At 42.0% G+C, this 17169-nt stretch overlaps 1 protein-coding gene across 3 annotated transcripts; it reads right to left on the reverse strand.

Moving 5' to 3' along the window:
- Window positions 1–443: 443 nt before the first annotated feature.
- Window positions 444–15754, reverse strand: E2F5 (E2F transcription factor 5). 3 transcript variants are annotated; one of them, XM_054060847.1, is made up of 10 exons: window positions 15533–15754; window positions 9182–9291; window positions 8390–8553; window positions 7137–7178; window positions 5660–5724; window positions 3788–4055; window positions 2383–2583; window positions 1916–1960; window positions 993–1064; window positions 444–582 (listed from the first exon to the last, which is right to left on the reverse strand). In XM_054060847.1, the coding sequence occupies exons 1-9, from the start codon at window positions 15659–15661 to the stop codon at window positions 1000–1002; spliced, it is 1089 nt and encodes a 362-aa protein (XP_053916822.1). In that variant the 5' UTR covers window positions 15662–15754; the 3' UTR covers window positions 444–582; window positions 993–999. The 3 variants fall into 3 exon arrangements, with proteins under 3 accessions (XP_053916822.1, XP_053916820.1, XP_053916821.1); XM_054060845.1 differs by lacking the exon at window positions 993–1064 and having other exon boundaries at window positions 15533–15752; XM_054060846.1 differs by lacking the exon at window positions 444–582 and having other exon boundaries at window positions 641–1064.
- Between the last annotated feature and the right edge of the window lie 1415 nt (window positions 15755–17169).

Here is a 17169-nt window from a genome sequence, read left to right on the forward strand (position 1 = left end):
GAAGGCACTTCACAAAATTGGTTCACTGAAACAATGACTCAAGTCGGTATCCTCAACTTTTCAGCTTGGCAGTGAAAGCTTCAAAATTGATCGAAAAGTTAAAAAAAAAATAGGTTCTTGGCAGTAGAGCTTCAAGGAAAATGCTGTTAACTGTAAGCAAGAAACCTAATCATTTTTTAAAAAATGATCAAAAGGCTATAAAGCATTTTCACTTTTTTCATTGAAGAAAGCTCCAAATAATTGGATTACCCAGAGGACACTCAGGTGAAAATTGTGCCAGAATTCTTGATAAAAGCCCTTTTTTTCTGGTTGTTGAATTTGTTTTGTGAAGTAGTTAAAGGAAGCAAAAGGAAATATACTCCCAGAGTCAGTGAACTAAGAAGTTATACATTCATTATTCAAATACTTAGGTTATGAAGAAGTCTAGAATGTTACAGTTAGAGGTAGATAAGTAGTCTGGTTGACAAAGTATCTAATAATTTAGTATCTGCACATCAAAGAGATCACAGACTCCTTCATTATCATCCAGGTTAAAGTTGTAGTCATCTCCGGGAGTAGGAGAGAGTCGTAAGAGAGGAAAAACTGTAAAGCAGGAATAGTTTAGTGTAAATTAAAACACTTTTGGAATATCAGCCCTATCTCATAATTCAGTAGGTCATCACCAGTATCAGGGTTAGTCTTAGTAATTAAAATAGTCTTGATTATCTGACAAGCATGCTAGGATACATACTGTGAGTAACTGTATTGCTTTCAGACTAAGGCAGTAAGTGATGGGACGTTTTGCTTAGTATTTTAAATGAGTTTGCTACAAAGGAGTGACAGCTGTGGAATATAGATTTAATTTCTCTTCCTACAGCAAAGGAGCTCCTGAGCAGCTTGTGAAACTTTCATCAGAAAGCTATAATTTATATTTTTATTCCTTCACCTTGTTACAGTACTGCTTATATCAGCTTTCAAATATATATAATTTTAAGTAAGAAAGTTACCATTACCCCCATTTTATAGATGAGTGGAGGCTAGCAGTTTCTCTGTGCACAGTATTCCAAGCATGGACTTGAAACCGTCTAGGGAGGGAATGCAAGAACAGAAGCCTCAGCCATCATGCTGCACCTCAGGAACACTAACCTCATGCAGATGAGCTGGGCATACTGTACTTGCTTTAAAAGTGGAGACTATTTCCACTTTAGCTGTGTATCGGCACATTCACATAATCCCATCTTGTCCCTCAGATATTTAATTACATGGTGCTTTCTGATAAGCCCTGAGCTTGTCCGCTTGAAAGGCAGATACTAGAGAGAGGCAGCTCACTCCAGCGTATTTACAGGCCAAGAGGAACACCGCCAGCCAAGTTCACCTCTTTGCTTGGCACCTTAGCGGCACAGAGCAGAGAGGCAGGAAGCATGTGAATTTACTAGCTGGTTCAGTTCTGCACTCATGGCCATGGAGGTGCAAGAGCAGAAACGGGTGCTATTTCTCTGTTCTGTTAGTGTACCACAGCTGGCCATGTATCAGTCTGCAAGCAGACATGTAAATACGTTCTGAATGTTTTCTCAAAGCTCCTGCAGGAAGCCTGAGGCAGAACAGACTTAAACCAGATTTTGTTTTTTTAAGGCAGCACTCTAGTCATCAGCTTGTTTTTCCTTTGTTCCTGAATTAAGGCCTGGTGGGTTATTCATGCATATAAGTGCTTGCTGGATTAAGGCTTTCATATTTTGATTGTTAAATAAAACTTGCAGGGAACAGAAAGTGCAGCAAAGACAAGAACAACAAAGAAAGGAGGCAGTACAGGGGGAAGAAGTAGTTTCATACTGACTCTTAGCATCACATTTAACAGACACCTACCAACAGTGCTGTTCACGCAAAAACCATGCTGCTACTTGTGATTATTAGAAAAGTGAAGATGCCAAATACTTACCATCAGAAGACATGAGTTCATCAATAATATCCCCACTGATATTTCCTGTGAAAGACAGGAGTATGTGTTTATGGAAGTCAACACATATTCTTTGCATTAAAACACTGGACTGTAAAGTACAGTATGGCTTCTGTGCAGTGTAGGAGCTGAGGAGGTAGCATGCCATGTATATGTAAAGTATGTTCACCTTTGTATCACTTTGTTTTTCCTGATAGGTTTCTCCCACTCATCCCTTATAGCCCTAGAGTGATGTATAATATGAAGCTTATTTGGTTGCAGAGAAAGGTCAATATGAGTTTGCTACTCAGAGCTAGCTCAGTGGCTTCATTTGGAGATGAATATGCCTGCTATTTCCTCTGTGGGAAAAGCGCTTATCTTTCCTTCTGTGTAACTCAGCAGCAGCTTGGTTGCAGAGAAGGGCTCAGGAAACTAATAAAACCATTTAAAGAGTAACTGCTTCTTCCTACCTGTGGGCTCCTCCATCTTTGCTATGTCGAATGAGTTTGGCTTGAGAATACAGTTAACATCCAGGGGCAGTAAACCCTGGTAGTCATTTGAGCTAGCTGTAGCTTGGGCGACGTCTCCTGGAAGGCTTGGGTACAACACTGACTCTGGAAGGCTGGAATAAGGAGCTGCTGCGGTTGTACTGTTCTGCTGCACGCTGCCATCTACAAAGGCAGAAAGGAATGTTATAGAGTCTGTAGAGTCTGTTAAGGTAAAAAGGAACACAAAATGCCTGCACTTGGCTTTGTCTTTGGAGGAGAACATGGTCAATGTCTGGGATGAGGTGAGAAGAGTCTCCCTCTTCCAAAGTCACAGGCACAATTTAATCAGGACCCCTCAAAAATGCAGTCTATAACAGTGACAGCATTTTCTTAAACCTTCTTGTATTATCCTATTATTATTAAAATAATACCTGATATTCAGGCAGTCTCTTGCTGTGGCTATGTGGAAGAAGTTAAGCGACCTTGCAGCACAAAAGCTGGAACTGGTGCCTGTATTATCTGTCTCATTAAAAGGTACATGTTCAAATCATACTCGTATACTCCTTCAGAGGTTGGTGATTTCATTCCATACTGCATTCTGGAGATTCACCTCAGAATAATTAACAGGATCACATCCAAAACCTGTTCAGTGTAAGATGCTAAGCTATAAGTACTGTATTCAGTTCTGGGCCCCTCACCACAAGAAGGATGTTGAGGCTCTGGAGCATGTCCAGAGAAGAGCAATGAAGCTGGTGAGGGGGCTGGAGAACAAGTCTTATGAGGAGCGGTTGAAAGAGTTGGGGTTGTTTAGCCTGGAGAAGAGGAGGCTGAGGGGAGACCTTATTGCTCTCTACAACTACCTGAAAGGAGGTTGTGGAGAGGAGGGAGCTGGCCTCTTCTCCCAAGTGACTGAGGACAGGACAAGGGGGAATGGCCTGAAGCTCCGCCAGGGGAGGGTCAGGCTGAATATCAGGAAAAATTCTTCACGGAAAGAGTCATCGGGCACTGGAACAGGCTGCCCAGGGAGGTGGTCGAGTCACCTTCCCTGGAGGTGTTTTAAGGAACGGGTTGATGAAGTGCTTAGGGACATGGTTTAAGGGAGTGTTAGGAATGGTTGGACTCGATGATCCAGTGGGTCCTTTCCAACCTGGTGATTCTATGATTCTAAGGGGAGAATCTGTTTCACCCCACAGAAGAGGAAGAGGCTACTCTGTAACCTCCTAAAAGCTGTTAGTAAACCATTGGGGTAGTTCCATAACAGACAGCTCCTATGCTATGCAAATTCTTGATTTTTCATTTATCTACCACTTTTTCCAACAGTTTCTTCCTTCTCTCCAGTTCCCCTCCCCCCTGCCCCCATCTGAGGTAGGAAAAATCCTGGACTCGCCTGATGGTGTGACTGCAGCTGATGCTTGTGGTACCTCTTCTTCTTGATTCAGATCATGTTTTTCTGGTGGATTTTGAGGAGCTGCAGCAGGTTTAAGGGGAGTTGCTAGAGCTGCAGGTTGAGGTGGGGGCTGTGCAAGGTCCTCGGGCGGAGGAACTGGAAACACCATGGGCTTGGATGAACTTGATTCTTTATTTATAAGCAGCACGTGGATAGGTCCTGAACTACTCTTAAGATTGATCTGGTATTTCTTCTGTCCATTCTGTCCCTGTAAAGGTGGCATATTATGAAAGTTACCATTCCTTGACAACCTGGAGCTTTACAAAACATAACAGTGACTGCACAGAGTTATTTCCCACAGAAAGTAATAAAGATGTTTGAACAATTCTGTTCTCATACTAATGCAGACGATAAATACAGTGTCTTCTAGTTAGATCACTGGCAAGAGCTAATAATTGTCACAAACTTATCAATTCATACTCTGGGAAAAAAATATTTAAAACTAATACATGCAATCTAATAAAAACCCCAACAGATTACAAACCTGTAATGTATTCACCTGACCAGAACACAGTTACAGAGGACACAAATATACAATTCTTTGAAGTGCTTAACTAAATCTGGAATCCAAGTTATGTGAGACTTACAGCAGCGCTACACCTTATCAATAACAATGATAAATAATAATTTCTGTGCATTTAAATTTCTTCCTATTAGACCAAGCTTCAGAATGATCCTGGTTGGAACCAAGCACCCAAAGAGAGCTGGATACCTCATGTAGATTGAATGAGCACAGTTGGTAGAAAATTTCTTAGCTGACTTTCCAGGCCTTCTTTTGGCAAGTTATCTAGGCAATACAGCTGGGACTAACTTCCTATAGCACCATCTCAACGAGACAGCTGACTCCGTAGTGGCTAATTCAGTAAGTATGTTCCAGAAAAAATGAGGATGAGAAAAGTAGGAAAGGAGCCTTGGAAAAGCAGAACCACAGCAAAAACTTCAAAATTGAAATTGGTGATGGGAGATTAAGATCAGCTGTGTTAGTCTTGACAAAAAGACAACAAATCTCCCACCCACAGCATCACAGTTGCTAACTCTGGTCCCACAGAGAACCTTACCATTGCCTGAACTGACTTCAGCAGACACGGAGAAAGCACCACTGAACAGCTTCATGGTTCTACCTTTGGATGCTCTAACGATATAAAGACTGTGCTCAGCCTCACTAAAAACAGCTTGTGAAACTTCTCAGGTGAATCTCAGCCTTCTAAAAGCATAGTGGCTATCATCCTTCATTTAATGCTTCCTCCCAACTATATAAACCCTACCTAAAACAGAGCACTGCAACAAAACAAAAAAATATTAAAGATGGACAGAGTTAAGTAATATGGCCTGCTACCTTAATCTTGCACATTTAAGTTTTTCACCTAAAGAAAGACTGCAGTCTATTTCTCTATCCAGTCTAGTGCCATAAACTAAATCTAAACTAAACCTACAATTAAATCTAAAAATTTTTTTTGTAAGGGATCTCTTTTAACAATACAACACAGAAAAAAAATCACTGCTAATAAGTTTTCAAGGGAATTAATGAAATTACGCTTAATTTGGAATGTTTCAACGGTTAAAAGCAAGAGACAAGAACAGAGGGCAAAGAAACCCAGTACTATATCTTGTTTTCAGTAGAAGACAATGTTCCTATTAGTCTATCCAGGCATACAAAATACGTTTTCCCCCACCCAGCCTCTCCCTTTTCAACTGAAACCATATTCTTTTTTTTTCCCCCTCTCACAAACAGACAGAGATAAATCCTCTCCTCTAATGTAGCTTCCTCATTGTCCCTTTAGAAAATTAGGTAAACAAGAAACCAGTTCATACCATTTCGGGTATAGGTACTTCCAACTGTGTACCACAAGGTGCTTGAATTGCTAGAAGTGTGTCTCCTGATTAAATAGAAAGTGTTAAGTGTTCATATTTTTCTTAAGTCTTGCATGGAATCCCCTCAAGTTATATATGTTAATTCTCTAAGGTAATTTAAAATCGTGCATAATTCTAGCATAAATAAACTTATGGACGGCTTTGCATCGTCTCTGTAAGATCTAAGTATATCCTAGAATATAAATCATAGCATTCCAATACTTAGACCATAGTTTCAAGAACCTTTTCTTCTAGCACTACAAGATTTACTACTTCCTTAACATGTTTGTTCCTGTCCCTAGATCCCATAGTTGTATACTTACTGAGAAGTGAAAATATTTAACTAGTTACTTTTTCAGCTAAAACAGCAATCTGGTCCAGTGCACTTCACGGCTTTGAAGAACAGTAGTAGCACAGAAAGATTTAACAGAAGGAAGAAAAGGCCTTCATAATTGTCTTCAGTGCCATCACTTCCAAGTGTCTAAGCTGATGGTTTCTGTAGCATGTACAACTGGGATGTAACAGCTGGCTATCAAATTCACCTGTGGCTTCTATGCACACTAAAATGGATTATTGCTTAAAGTCAGGAGCTCACAATTACACCCACAGCACTGGCACAACTTGCCTTACACTGCAGGTCACTCACCTGCACACCTTTTCCCTTTTGTCTATGATTTGGAATAATGCTTTTCTTTCTCTGCCTCCTCAGAGACATGAAGCACTATGTTCCTGGCATATTGTGCCTCTGCATTTTGTGATAATTAACTCTTTTCAGTAACAGCTCATGTTTGCTAAACTCTGCAGTGGTTGTCTAATCCTGAGTTTTTATTCAAAAACAAACCCAACCCTCCTTGTGGCAAGGAAGAGATGGTTCTAAGCCTAACTGGACACTGATGAACAATTTTCCCTTGGGCACCGCAGCGTCAGAAAAGGATGTCAATGGAAGCAACTTCTGCCAGCAATTCTTGGCAATTCATTCAAATCTCCTTTTAATTTAGTAGCAATGCCCCATCACTGAACTTCAGCTGGTTCCATTTATATAACATCATCATGAGCTTCCTCTGGCCGCAGCTGCCACCAGAAAATTTTAGGAAATTTGGATCTGCTTGGTCTTTCTGGTGGGACGAATATACCCTGTCCCTAGTTCCATTAAAGGCCTGAGCCCAGTGGCTGCAAAGTATGAATACAGAGACATCCAGAAGTAGTACTCCAAAAACAGCTGAGCTTTCATCCCATACCATCTGTGACTACAAGTGGAAAATGCCAGAACTTGCTGGTCACAAACATTACGAGGGACATCTACTTAATACTGATACTATTGAATACTTCTAAATTCAAAATACTTATAGGGAAAAGGAAGGTTAGTTAGCAAGTTAGTTTTCAAGAGTAAGATGAGGAAATCCCTCACTTTAAGAAATACAGCCTAGCAGCAACTTACCACTGAAACAGTTGCAGATATCTTCATGTGTGACATAAGAAAATGTGATTTATGTTAAGGAACATTTTTCCTTAAAGCAACACAAAACTGGTATTTGTTGACCTTTAAAAGAAGTTTGTCTAAACTCAGGCCAAACTATAAACTTATTGCTGTTACTCAAAGATGTAATCAAGGCACAATTTTAGGCTTTCAGAACAGCTAGTTACACATAGCAGAGTTCTGTCTTTTAAAGAAAAAAACCTCTATCTATGAAAAAAACACGAAGAAAAAATCTCGTACCTTGAATGAGAAGAGATTCTTCTAAAAAAAAGAACACATGTAAAATCTTGTTTTGAAGAATACCATTTACCTCATGAACTTGACACTACAGAATTCAAGTATGTATTAGGACTTCCCAGAATCCCACAAAATTACTGCTAGAGGGGACTTGTCTGCCACGCCATTCCCCTGCCTCAAGGTAGGATCAACTGTTACGACATTCCAGACAGACGTTTGCCCTCTCTCTTCTGGAAAACTCCCAGTGATGGATATTACCACCACCACCCTGCAGTGTCAATTCCAGTGCTAGCCCTCGGAAAGGGAAGTTTCTCCTAACGTTTAACTTCAACCTCCTTTCTACAAAATCCATTTTATAGCAACAGTTTCTGTAGAGCAACTGCAAGCAATTTTTTAAGTATTTATCTTTAGTACTATAGATAAAAAGGGCACTTTTCTGCTCCAAATCTCAGGTGTCTATTTTGCTCAGTATCTTGCAAGACAGGTAAACACATGTACAAGTAATGTAGAAGCAACTCTCTGGTCGTGGGATATTTACACACAGGATGTTTTTCCAATTTCAAATCCAACCATCTTCAGGACTTTGCCAACTCAATTTATCCTTAGGTGATAAATCTTTTCAAGAGAAGGAAGCAACAAAAAAATGATTCATGTAAAGCACTGCTAAGAAAGTATAAATTCAAGTGCTGGAACGCAATGCAATTAATTTAAAATAAGACACCAGCATTATAACACAGACTTAAAAACTACTGAGATACATATATATATATATATGCTAAATTATTTTCAGCACAGCGATTAAAAAGTCACAGAAATAAGATTTATATTTTCTGTCTTTTTGAACTAAAACCAGAAAAAAATATTACCCTTTCCTTGCTTCTGGATAAAACGGACTACGTTATGCGTTACCCACTACCTACACTTTAACTGTTGCTTTAATTCTAGTTCCAGGATGCACACAACTCATTTAAAAGGATATTGGTGGTTTGTGGAATCATCCATGACATTCTTGATACTTTGCTGAAGCCACAGTTTCTGCTGATCCAATTCTTTTTCTTTTAGCTCTAGATCTTCAATTTCAGCCTCCAGATATCTCAGCCTGTCTATGACTTCTTTTGTATTGCAGCCAGCACCTACACCTCTTAAAAAGGCACAAAGGTTCATGAAACCACAAGAAGTGAAAAACTGGAGCAAATATGCAAACTTAAGACTATTTTCAACATTTTGAAAAATCTACTAATATTCAATACAAAGGAAACATGTGTTTACTCTCCCAGCAATGTTTTAACAGAAAAATGAAAATTCTTAACTATAAATAAAATTTAAAATTCCCCTTTACTTATTTTCTTTTGTAATGTAGCTTTTTCTGCATTGGAGCTCATTTTCAGGCCTTCTTCCCCTTTAACTCTTAGCCTTCAGTGACCCAAGAGAAAACAAGCATGGACTACTGGACGTAGAGATAGTGCGTCTCAATACCCTTCTCAGATTCATCTGCAGCAAATCTTTCAACTACAAGCGCTAGTTATAAAGTAGCAGTACCATTTTTCTAAAGTTTCTCTCCCCTATGCTTTAAACTTGATTTTATGTATCAAAGATGCAAAAGAAAACAAAAATAAAGTTAATTTGCAACTTTATTGTAATTCTAAAATGTCATGTTGCTTATTGATAAGCACAACATTAATATTAGTGTCATATCTAATCAGAAGTGGAAAGAGACAATTTTTGTTGCTTCTGACCACATGAAAATTTGCAGAATTGATACAGCTTACTTCCACTGAATACTGTTTTTTGACTTCTTCTCAATGAGATCAATTCCCTCCAAAACGTTGGTGATATCATAGATCCTTCTCTTCTGCCTCACAGCAAGGGTATCAGCAGCCTGTCAAGAGAAGAACATCCAACTATCAGCAACTTGCATGCTGAGAGCAAAAGACATTAAGACATTCCCTTGGAAAAATGCCAAATGATGTCATTCTGAAGGGAGAAGGTGCAGCTCTTCAAAAGCCAGATGCTCAATCACGAATTCACAAGTTCAGCGTCTGCATGTAGCACTCTAAAGCATGCGGAGTGGAGTCACCTCTTTGAATGACAGCAGGCCTGCCCCTGTCAGGAAGGAGAGTTTGCATGCATGGCAAAGAACATGTTTTATATCAGAAGAATGTGCCGTTCAACTGCATGGAGGAGCCTGTAATGCTCTTTTTGGAAAGCAGGAAAAAGGGAAGGCAGACAGCAACACCCTGCACTGCTACTAACCTCTGAAGCCAACAACGTATTAAGTTTATCACCCCTTCCACTGACACTTCAGGCACAGCAAGCAGTCTGTCTTTGGATTAAGCTATGCAGGGATACAAAATGACAGCACTGTAATTTCACTAAGTAGCTGAAGGAGAGCTGCAATACTTCAAGCCAGCATTACCCTCTAACATCCCACTTCACAAATCCACCTTACAGTGTACCTGGGCTTGCTCAGCCTGGCAAACTGAGTACCAAGAGCCATCTCACAGGATCCTGGTAGAGCTCACAAGGATGCTCCCCACTATCACACCACCACTTTTATGTTACAACTAGCTAGGCCGTGTGTCTACGTGCTGTCACAGCTCATCACTCAAAGCAGAGCGTCATAATTCTCTCCATGGTGACTTTTATGTACCTGATGCAAACGGTTAAGATAAAGTAAGTAAACTTGAGCTAGTCATGCCTTCCACACTCACATTTGTGATGCTGTATAACGGCCCAAGTTTAAAGAACATTAGCCAAAAGCAGAGAAAGCAAAGAGGAGTTTCATTCTGTACCTACTCAGGACACTCAGACACAACAATTAAAAGGGATTATGTATATTAAACAGATTAAAAGAAAAAAAAAAAAGAGAAAAAGAAAAAGAAAGATAGCTGGAAAATACGTCTGCATCCCAAATCTGAACTAAAGCCTAAAGCCAAATAACTTCCACTATAGGCACAAAATGATTTATTTCAGTTTGTCCAACAATCTATGAAATCAATGCTTTTAGTAAAGTAGCCTATACGAAGAATACAACCTACGACAACCACAAATAGGAAGGAAAACCAAATCCATTTTATAACAAGTCCATATAATTCCTTTTGCAGTATTTTCTGAACCACAGACAAACTCACTAATCTTCCCAAGAAATTATACTTTCCTATTAGAAAGTTAATTACTAGGATTTAGTACTCAAATTTATACTGGTAAATGTTTTAAAGGAGAAAAAATAAAAAGAAAGAAGAATGGGGTTAAAAAATACTCTTTACAGCAATGAAGTATAAACACAGTGTACCTCGTAAACACTGTTTCCACTGACATTATTACCAACATTTATCTTTTGTATGGGCCCGTGCAGCAGTCTGTTACAAATCTTTTCCTATCTAACAAAACAATATATATATGAATATATAATATATGGTACAATATAATATAAATATATATTGTGAAGCACACAGTTTGGTTCTCTCCAAGGAAACAGGCTCTTCAGTCACTTGTACCAGCAGGTATGCACCTGCTGTCTTCACCAGGCTACTTTAGGGCTACTTCTGCTCCATCTATACACACTGCTTACAACGATTGCAAGAGAAGCCTTCAAAGTCTAGGAACTGACAAAATCTGTATTGCCCGTGCAACATATCATGAGCACCTTGTATATCTCATTCTTAAGAGGCACAATTTCTACAAGCTAAGCTCTCAGTGCAAGGAGTGGACAGTACAGACTTAATCAGCTGCTATTCTGATTAATTACTTTCTGCTTTTTTCCTTTGCTCAACACACATACCTAGGACTTAGTCTGCTGCTTATGGTTTGAACGATGAAGAAGCTGCTCTAGAGACAGATTGCATTACCTCGTAAGATTTTTTTTAAATGCTTGGCTGTGTGCTTAATCAACTTTCAAACTGCTGAAGTTTAAGGCTAGAACAAAAAGGTCACTAATTTTGAGTGCTCAACTTCAGAAGTTTCAAAGCTGGAGTGGTCTCAGTACTTCAAATTCTATTGCATTTTGGATGCCCAAAGCAGAGTTCCCATTACTACCAGCAGTGAAGATTCACTGCTGCTGCAAACCAGGCTCCAGAACCCCAGGTTAGGGACTGAGAAAACAATGGCCACAGTTACATCGTATGTGGCTTGACTAGCACTGCATATAATTCAACCACAGCTATGAAGTCCAGCTACTTACAAGAAGAATCCCAACAATGAAATCAAATTGCAGCTAGTCTGGAAAGTTTAAACCAGACATTCACTAACTTTCTGTTGCTGGTCTTATAAAACTAACTATTTTTTCAAAATTTTATGGTGTGCTTCACAGATATTTTAAAAACCAATTGAAAAGTTATTCCCCAACACTCTAGCAGTTACCAGTATGACACCTGGTAGGTACAAGGCTGAGAAATTAAGTTCATGCATTCAGATCCTCCATACAAACCATGCACTAATGACTTCAATAATTAAAATAGCCTCATGAGACTTCTAAACAAATCTCCTGTTGTCAAAAACCCTTTTAAAACTCACCACTTCTCAGCCCTATGCCAAATGGTTGAAGCAGATCCAGGCAGAACAAGAAAGGGACATTTATAACAAGATGCCTGAATGTAGCCTCCACATTCCTTCCTCTCAATCATTTGTATTTGGAGTTCTTTTATAAAATCTTTTTAATGTAAAGCTGCTGCACTACAGTCGCTCCTCCTAATATTTCCTCACACTCTCAACGTGTATGTATCCAAGACAAGCACTATATGAGTGTCTCATAGGTTTTGAACTGGAAGGAAAACATGCGAGCACAGTGCTTTGGTTCTGTGTGCACTCAGATTGTGCAACTTCTGGAGTACAGAAAATGTGCTGTTCAGCACAGTTTCGGTTGCAGGCATGCACACACACACAAAACTGTCCAGAAATAAAAGAAAAGACAAACAGAAAAAAAGGATAATCAAGAGTTCAGGTGCACTCTCAACTTTTTCTTTGCTCCCTGGGAGCTGGCAAAATGCAGTGGGAATTATCAGCTGCACTTTCACTGTGTTAGCACTAAAGAGCAGAGGAATTTGCTACAGCATCATGGCACAGTCATACCAGAGAAGCTTAATGAAGCAGAAGGGCCAGCAATGCCTGCTTGCTCTCCATTTATCAAAGGAAAGAGGTCCTGCATCTTCCAGACTGTGCTCATAGCAGATGGCAACACCTTCTCCCCAAGAGGACTGTCAACCGTGCAGCGGTAGTTTTAAACTGAAGGGCATGCTTGGCTATCCATACATAAAACTACTGAATATCACCATACGCATAAAGGCTAAAGCAATATAAAATTTAATAGATATGGGTTTTCTTCTGTGGAATAGGGCAAGCGTAAGGCAGTTTTTATGTGCTCCTGATCGATAAATTTGTAAAAGTAGTAGCAAACAAGTATATGGCATTCTGATGCAAACCAAGCTCATTTAAGAAATCAAGGCAGAAGCAACTGTATCCTACTGAAGAGAAAGAATACACAATGTTTTGGGAGTCATTTCAGTGGCTTATCCCTAATTCATCCACCTTGCTCTTTTTCTCTGTTCCTTACAATTTGTAGGTTGCTGCAAAAGGGAACCTCGTTTTCTTTCCCCTCCATCTCATCCCTTAATGTTTTAAATGTATTTTCATAACTAGATTTGTTTATACAGGGTTATTCAGGGACAGTTATGCAATTATATGAGAATAGCTGTTTGCTTTTAAAGTAAGCACTGTAGAATTCAAATTCCAAGCAAAGAAAATTCTCACTTCCACTCCCATGAGTTGTCAGATGTTAGCAGAGACTTGTCCAGCATTAAAACATTTCCAAGCAAAGTTGAGGGCTCCCTGCATCTAAAGTGAGGAACAGCAACCACAAACAAGATGATGCATCACTACTGCTTCATCATGGGTCAGTACACATGTCCTGAAGTATACTCTTACAGACTGCTTAACTACAATTCTAGATGTATCGAAAAATCACAGGGAAACGTCCTATATAAAAGTTTTTCACTCTCAATTGCTTAATCAGAAAGCCAAAAGTACATTTTATGTTTCCAAATTACATTTTCTTCATAGGGCACTGCTGATTTTGCTACAGAAATACTAATTAGCAGCATGACATCAGACGGTCAATACCTGTCAGCAGGGAGACATCTGAAGATGTTCACTGCATAAATCACTTCTTGGCACGCTCTGTTCTGTTTCAAGGCCATCCTGTTCTCCAGTTCCCTGAGCACACCGACACAATGTGCATGCTGGTTTTCATCCTTCCTTAGACGCATGGTTTGTTTATGAGAAATACCAACTACAGAAATGTGTGTCCTGACTCACAGTTTACGATTTATTCACTTTGGTTAGTATTTAGTTCAAATAAACGGTATTCTCTAATTCAGAAACCAGTCTCTGAGAGGTCTTGCACAGAAATGTCTAACTTGCAGTGCCCACTTATTTTTTGCTGGCTATCAATCTTTCTATTCCCTCTGAGTGGATACCTTCCTCACAAATGGGAATGAGAAACCATTCATCCCATCCGTCTACACAGCCCAACTTCCTCTTTGGCTCTTTAAGCTAAGCTTCTCAGCCAGATGTCTTACAAAATGAGTATGTTTTCCTTGTCAAATTGACCTGGTCGGTGTTGCAGCACATGACAGACAACAATGTAAGCTGTACAACAACCTTTGAGACAGGGACAGTTTAGTCCTATTTTACTCAGGAAGGCAGTAGTTAAACACAAAGAAGTTAATCCACTTGTCTGAATGACAGCATAAATAACAGAGGGATATAAAACATAACGGAGAGATATAAAACCTATCAGGGTCCTTCCCACTTCACCCTGAAGTTTCATTAGCCACAGCAACATCACCAAAGTGCTCGCTCTCTGAACAGGGACACACAAAAAAGCTCTGGGAACACCATTTACCTCCTGGAGCCCATTAATCAATCAATAAAGCCCGTTTTCCAGAAAGGACTTCAAGTAACCAAAGTGCCAAGACAGCCTCTTACTGTGCTTTGCTTAACTTTGCAAACTGCCGAGGACCCTAACCAGTCGGACAAAACACACTTTTGCCTCGATGCACTGTGCTAAGTGCATAAGAGCTAAGCAGAGCCCCAGCACCTCAGCTGGCGCGACAGCCTGTCCCAGAGAATCGGCAAGCAGGACATCGAGCTGAGGGTCGCTCCCAAGATAGAGTGACCGCCTGCAACAGGGATCAGGGCTTCGTTAGGGAGATCCTCCCACTGCCACATCCAACACCTTCGCAACTCGGAGGCTGCAGAAGTGGGTGAAGATAATTTGCCACCTACCCTGCCAACTGGGTAGATTTAGATTAGACATAAGAAGGAGTTTCTTCACTGTGAGACTGGTGAGGCACTGGCACAGGTTAGCCAGGGAGGTTGTGGATGCCCCATCCCTGGAGGTGTTCAAGGCCAGGTTGGATGTGGCCTTTGGCAGCCTGATCTAGTGGGATGTCCCTGCCCATGGCAGAGCGGCTGGAACTAGATGATCTTCAAGCTCTCTTCCAACCCAAACTATTCTACAATTCTAAGTTAATTTCTTGAATTTTTATGCTCCGTGGACTTGAAAGCTTTTCTACCTTTGCCCAATAGTAACTGAAGAAGGAGGCACACCCCAATGAAAGCTAAGGCCCAGTGTATTTGGACACCAGTGCAAGGGATGGGTTGAGCATCCAAAATTTTCAAGTACTTCTTGCTGGAGCATCAGGTGTCCTGGATGATCTTTTAGGTCCCTTCCAACGCAAAATATTCTATGATTCTATGATCCTAATTAAAATACTTTTTATATATCTAAAATAGTACTAAAAAGGCGAAGGTCTGTTTTTCAGCATCTTCTCCCCTTGCTAAGAGTGGGGAACGAGTGAGGAAGAGGTTTAAATAACGGTCCGGAGGCTGAGTCAGTGCAGAGAGCAACACAGAAGAGTAAAACATAAATACCAAAAGAAAACAACCCAAAAGCTTCTTTTTATACAGGGTAACCATTTTAACCAATCACAAGAGCGCCGGGACGCGCACTGGGCTGCTGCCCCCCCCCCCGAGCCGCCGCAGCCCGTCAGCGCTGGGGAGGAACAGAGGCGCCGCCCCGCCCGCCCCGCCGCCGCCATGGCGCCCGCGCCCCGCCCTCGCACCGCCTTCAGGTCCAGCACGCCGTCCTTGGCCTCCTGCAGCAGCGACACGAACTTGGTGGTGAGCAGCCCCAGGCTCTTCTCGTGGCGGCTGCTCCCGCCACCCGCCGCCGCCTCGGCCGCCGCGGCCATCGCCGCCCGCGGGGCCGCCCCGCCGCGCCACGTGTCGCGAGCGCCGCAGCCGGCTCGGAGCGCGGCGCGAGGGGGGAGGCGGCGCCGCAGGAAGTGACGCCGCCGCCGTTGCCGGGACAGCGGCGTGTTTGGGCAGCGGGGGGCGCGCGGGGCGGGGCTGGAGCGTCCCCGGGGTGGAGTCTCTCCGCTGTGCCTCTCCGCTGTTGGGGCGCTCGTCCGTCTTTTCGCCGTTTGTGTTTGATAGGCATCCATTTTAATTAATTATAAACTGCGTTGTTGCATCTCCTGAGGAGGCACAGGACACGGTGATAATCCAAGCAAGAAGCACTTGAGAACTTTGGATGCTTACCCCTTCGCTTGAACTGGTGTCCAAATATACCGGGCCGTAGCGTTCGTTCAGGTGTGCCTCCTCCCCTCAGTTACTATTGGGCAAAAGTAGGGAAGCTTTGAAGTCCACAGGGCATAAGAATTCAAGAGATTGACTTAGAATCACAGAACCATAGAATAGTCGGGGTTAGAAGGGACCTTAAAGATCATCCAGTTCCAACGCCCTGCCACGGGCAGGGACATCCCACCAGATCAGGCTGCCCAAGGCCCCATCCAGCCTGGCCTTGAACACCTCCAGGGATGGGACAGCCACGACTTCCCTGGGCAACCTGTGCCAGTGCCTCACCACTCTTATCGTGAAGAAATTCGTCCTTATGTCTAATCTAAATCTGCCCCTCTCCAGTTTATACCCATTGCCCCTCGTCTGATAACAAGCCTTTGCAGACAGTCCCTCTCCAGGTTTCTCGTAGGCCCTCTTCAGGTACTGGAAGGTCACTGTAAGGTCTCCTTGGAGCCTTCTCCACGCTGAACAAACCGAACTCCCGTCCTGTCTTTGTATGGGAGGCGCTCCAACCCTCTGTTCATCATTATAGCCCTCCTCTGGACCCATTCCAACAGCTCTATATCCTTCTTACATTGAGGATTCCAGAACTGGACACAGTACTCCAGGTGAGGTCTCATGAGAGCAGAGGGGCAGAATCCCCTCTCTCGCCCTGCTGGCCACGCCTCTTTTAATGCAGTCCAGGATACAGTTGGCCTTCTGGGCTGCAAGCACACATTGCCAGCTCATGTCGAGCATCTCATCGACCAGCACCCCCAAGTCCTTATCTGCAGGGCTGCTCACAATCACATCATCTCCCATCCTGTGCTGAAATTGGGGATCTCCCTGACCCAGGTGTAGGACCTTGCACTTGGCCTTGTTGAACCTCATGAGATTCACACAGTCCCACTTCTCTAGCTTGTCCAGGTCCCTCTGGATGACATCCCATCCTTCCACTGTAGCAACTGCACCACTCAGCTTGGTGTCATCTGCAATCTTGCTGAGGGTGCACTCAATCTCACTGTCTACATAATTGATGAAGATATTAAACAGCACTGGTCCCAGTACGGACTCCTGTACACTACTTGTCAGGGATCTCCATCTGGACATCAAGCCACTGACCACTGCTCTCTGAATACGA

This window comes from Cuculus canorus, chromosome 2, assembly GCF_017976375.1.
Source record: "Cuculus canorus isolate bCucCan1 chromosome 2, bCucCan1.pri, whole genome shotgun sequence".
Lineage (NCBI taxonomy): Eukaryota > Metazoa > Chordata > Aves > Cuculiformes > Cuculidae > Cuculus > Cuculus canorus.

Bases quoted from the DNA above. Each gene is read 5' to 3' on its own strand.
- E2F5 (XM_054060845.1), bottom strand. From the start codon at position 15,661: ATGGCCGCGGCGGCCGAGGCGGCGGCGGGTGGCGGGAGCAGCCGCCAC. The intron at 9,292-15,532 runs GTGCGAGGGCGG...TTCTCTTGACAG, and splicing joins GCGTGCTGGACCTGAAGGCG to GCTGCTGATACCCTTGCTGT. The intron at 583-1,915 runs GTAAGTATTTGG...CCTGCTTTACAG, and splicing joins TGAACTCATGTCTTCTGATG to TTTTTCCTCTCTTACGACTC.